This window comes from Poecilia latipinna, unplaced genomic scaffold, assembly GCF_001443285.1.
Source record: "Poecilia latipinna isolate Pla-1442-1.1 unplaced genomic scaffold, P_latipinna-1.0 Scaffold142, whole genome shotgun sequence".
In the NCBI taxonomy this organism is placed as follows: Eukaryota; Metazoa; Chordata; class Actinopteri; order Cyprinodontiformes; family Poeciliidae; genus Poecilia; species Poecilia latipinna.
The window spans coordinates 11,844-16,550 of record NW_015112758.1 but is presented as its reverse complement, the minus strand read 5'-3'; the positions used below and the strand labels follow the sequence as shown (position 1 = coordinate 16,550).

Here is a 4,707-nt window from a genome sequence, read left to right as displayed (position 1 = left end):
TAATTGTGAAACAATTCTAACTCCATATTCATGCTCTTATTTTGAAGATATTTATGTTGCAGCTCCATTTCCCCTGGTCATATTCAACATGGTTGGATTTAACACTTTAGCGTTAGCTCCTCCTAAATACCCGGTTGGGATAGTGCTTTCGCATTCAGTTAAATACCATGTTGATGTAGTGCTTTGGGTGCTTTAGGGTTAGCGCTGCTAGCTTTCCAGTTAGCTTTAGGGAGATGCAGCATGTGGAAAACTGATCAGAGGAAACCAGAGCTGAACTTTTAAACCTCCAAGCTTCATGTCTGGTTGAAGCTTTGACCCGGTTGGGTGATCCAACAGGATCCAGACTGGTTCTGGAGCAGATAAAGCAGGAAAACATGAAGTTTCTGGAATGTGCTCCCCAAAGCCCAACATTCACCTCAGTGAATATCTGTAGATTTTCCTTAAAGACGCTAAAACAGAAACTGGATAGATTTCTTAATTTCTCAGTTTTTGCTTAATCACAAACTGTTAATTGACTGGATACTCATTTAGAGTTCTGGTTCTGGTTTTGGTCAGAGCCTGAGGCGTCAGCGGTTTACTGAGCATCTAAAGGTGTTTGGATTCCTTGAAGACTTGCATCAGCAAACAGATTTCCGACATTGTGTTACAGAGCTCAGTAAACATGTTGGACCTGGAGCACATGCGGGCCGCCGGTCCGATGAAGAGGAGGCAGCTGCAGGATCACATGCGGGCCAGAGTCATGACATCAGCGTCTATTCGTGGCTCACAGCAACCCGACCCGTCAGCGCTGCTCATGAGAAACAGATCAACACCTAATGTCACAACACCCTCAGGCTTCATCCAAGCACCCAGGAATGCACACAATGGCGTAACCATGGGAACCGAGATGCGCTCTGCACACAAGTCCCAGGTTCTGGAGTCAACAGCAGCCTTAAAGGTCGCCTAAGGGTCATTTAAAGGTCACTCAAAGGTCACCTAAAGGTCACCGACTCTGCTGATATATTCTGACATCGCAGAGACCCAAACAGGATGCTGGGAAACATCCAGACATGTGGCCGTCAGGCAGCAGCGTTTGGCCGCCGAGGCCTCCAGGTTCCCTCAGACGACCTTCAGGGGCCGCCGGCGGAGACGTGTGCATCTGTTGAAACCCGTGATGTCAGCGTTCCAGTCCTGCCTGACGAACCATGGACCAGGAGTCAGCAGAGTTACGCTGTGATTACACGTGTGAGCAAGAAATCAAAGGTGAAACCACAACAAACCAAACTAACGAGGGCAATGCTAAACAAGAGAAACCATGAAAAACCAAACGACACTAAACACCAGGAGGCCGATTACAGGACCCGTTAAATACAACCTGCAGACTCAGCAGATCTAAACCAGTCAGGAGAAACAAATTCCCCAACCTGGACCAGGTTGTTCCTTCATGGAGGAGGACAGTTTGACTGTCAGGTCTGAGTTTTCTGGACCTGGAGGAATCACTGGGTATTTCCCACCTCATGGTCCAGTAGACCCGGTTCTATTGGATCGCTCAGCACAACTTCCTTCTTCACCAAATGGAAACAAAATGGAGGCATCGGATTTTAGCAGTTGGAGGATTTCTCTTCAGTTTTTGGCCAAAGACCAGGAGCCATTTCTGCTGCTAACGCGAGGCTAGCATGTTAGCTTTGGTTGTATTTACCAAATACAACCTACCCAGAATGCCCTGCACTGTACTCCACTTCCTGCTTCTGGAGCAGGAAGTGGACACATTCAAAATGAACCAGAGTTGAATTCTCCATATCTGGTTCTAGTTCTGGTTCTGGTAGGTCAGGTTGATCCAACAGCAGATCTGTGTCATGGTGCCAAACCTTCAGTGATTATAAACTACCAGCAGGATTTAAAGTCTGGATGAGTTTCTCTGATCTGAGACATTAGAAATGTTCTGCAGCTGGTAGAAGGCCCACTTTGGAACCGTCTTTATGTGGCTCTGGAGGCTCAGGTCAGAGGTCAGAGGTCAGCCTGATCTCTGGTTTACAGCTGGAACAACTGACTCTAGATCTATAACTCTAGACCGATAGGTCTAGATCGTTCCCCTTTAGGTCCAAAGCTAATAACTCCGGTTAACTTTTAGTTTGATGGGTTCAGGTCAGCCTGAAGGTTCTCCAGGGTTTCCAGGTCCGGTTCTGATAGGTTCTGTAATCGTGTTTAAACTGTATAGAAACATCAGTCTCTCATTCTGCTCCTGCTTTCTGTAGATCGGTGACCTGAACAAGCGAATGTCGGCCATTGAGACGCTGCTGAGCTGCTTGGAGCAGAAAGTGACGTCGGCTAACAGGAAGGTAAACTCTTGTTGCCTGGAAACCGGCTTTAAACAATCAATGCGCAGCTATAAATGCCAGGCCTCACTGTCGGCACACTGCTGGTTCCTGTTTGGTTGTTAAATGTTAGAGTAATGAAATTTTCTTAATGGAAAATGTTTAAAATTGTGAAAGAAGTGTCTGTGCTGCCCCCTGGTGGCCATTCACAGCAGCAGCAGCTGGTCTGCTCAGACTCCGTCTCCATGATCCTTCCTGCTGGAGACGCTTCATGGTGTCTGCTTCTAATCATGACACATTCTCTAAAATTGAAGCTCAAACGATCTGAACTCGTCTGGTTTAACTTCAAACTGAACATCTAAAGGTTCTGCTCGGGTTCTCTGCTGCGGTTCTGATCCGATTAACATGCAGAAAACATCTGGATTTAAAACCTCTGCAGATTAATAATCTGTCTCCACCTAGTTCTCACCTCCTCTTAATGGAAATCATGAAAAATTAAATTCAGGTGTTAATACTGATGGTTTCAGTGTAAATATAAAAACTTTATGTTTTATTAAATAGTGACTTCAGTTCTGGAGGTTCAGACTTTATGATAAAGAGTCTGGACTTAAAGTGTCTGCATCCAGCTGCTTTAACTTCATTTAGTTACTTTAAGTTATTTTATTTTACATTATTCATTTTTTATTTTATTTTTTACCTTATTTCATGTTTTATTTAGTTAATTTACTTTTCTTTTCTATTATTAATTTAATTATTTTTATTTTATTGATGTATTTCATTTATTTTAATCTAATTTATTTTTTACTTTACATAATTCCAGGTTTTAAATTTCATTTTTATTTAAATATTGTTTAATTAACCATTTCATGCATGAATTATGATCCTGTCAGGATTTTTTTCCGTTTTTTTTTTCTTTTGATTTTCTTAAGGCATATAAAAAGGTAGGGGAAAAAATGTTGTAAAAAAATGTTTTTTTTATGAAATTTTTTTTAGGTGGTCAATTGTAATTTTCTCCAAATACAAAGTTGTTTTTTTAGAAAAATACATCAGAAGTGTTGTTCTTTAGGGGTTATCTGATGTCACCATATTGTTTTACCTGCAAGAGTCGTCTGCAGTAGCAGGAGGAACCGGGTCGGCCATATTGGACTTAACAAAATAATGTCTTGCATCTGCAGCTGATGGCCAGTAGTTGATGGTGGATCCTATGATGCATTAGTGTCCACTTTGCATTTATAACATAAAAATCCACAAGAAACTCAAGAAAATGGCTTTTAGACAGCTGTCCACTGTAGTGCCCACTATGCATGAAAGGGTTAATTGGTTGTATTTTTTTTTATTGCTGTTTGTGCAGAATGTGACTGAAACACGTTTTATAGATTATTTTTGTAATGATTAATCATTAAATGCTGTATTTTTATTTATATAAAATCAGTTAAACCCAGAGTTTGATTGGATTTACAGGTTCTGGTGTTTCTGTTCTGGTTCTGCAGGACGTCAGAACCGCCCAGAGTCCGTCTCCTCCTCGTCTTCCTCAGTGGGATGAAGAGGAGCTGGAGGAGCAGCAGCTCCGGCTGAAGCTGCACCAGCTGACCCACAACATCAGCGACCAGAGCCTGAGCTCTGAGGAGGACGAGGCGGGCCGGATCCCCACCAGAACCAGGACCAGAACCAGGCTGGAGGAGGATCTGAAGGTTCGATCGGCTCCAGACGGAGAACATCCGGCATCATGACGTTTGTTTATCTCGTTTCTCTGACAGTCAAACAGAAAATAAAAACGTCCAAAATGTAATGAGAAAATTAAGCAGCAGTGAAATGTTCTGCTGTTCCACCAGTAAAACCAGTTCAGCCCAGTGTTTGACCAGCTACTGTGTCACTTCCTTTAGTTTTTAGAAAAAGTTACAGATTCAGACACTTAAAGAAAAACTTAAATTTATGTATTTTATGCCCAAAGTCAGTTCAGTTCAAATTCAGAAAAACTTCATTGATATAAAAGGTAAATTAAATAACTTCATAAATACAAAGTAGAACCACTTATTAATGTTTAAGCTGTTGAACTGTTTGTGCTGCAGGCCGACCGCCTCCCACTGAGCCCCGACACGCAGCAGCGCCCTCTGCTGGAGCCGCCCAGAACCGCCTGCAGAGGCTCCGCCTCCTTACTGCTGGAGCTGGAGGACAGAGTGGCTCAGGCGGCCGCCGACGTGCAGAGCGCCCAGAGCCAGGTCCGAACGGGTCGGAACGGGTCCGATAGGGTCTGAACGGGTCGGAACGGGTCCGAACGGGGTCCGAATGGGTCGGAACAGGGTCGAACGGGTCGGAACGGGTCCGATCGGTCCGAACGGGTCGGAACGGGTCCGAACGGGTCGGAACGGGTCCGATCGGGTCCGAACGGGGGCCGAATGGGCCGGAACAGGGT

General features: G+C 44.1%; 1 protein-coding gene across 3 annotated transcripts in view; it reads left to right on the top strand.

Annotated features, from left to right (window-relative positions):
- LOC106945392 (melanophilin-like) overlaps positions 1–4,707 on the top strand; it is a 42,192-nt gene that overhangs the window by 26,535 nt on the left and 10,950 nt on the right. For 2 of the 3 annotated variants that reach the window (XM_015029033.1, XM_015029035.1), the window contains 3 exons: positions 2,235–2,318; positions 3,785–3,985; positions 4,364–4,513. In XM_015029033.1, coding sequence (XP_014884519.1) covers positions 2,235–2,318; positions 3,785–3,985; positions 4,364–4,513 — 435 coding nt within the window. Of the gene's footprint in view, positions 1–2,234; positions 2,319–3,784; positions 4,026–4,363; positions 4,514–4,707 lie in introns of those variants that run through there. The other variant, XM_015029034.1, reaches the window with a different exon arrangement.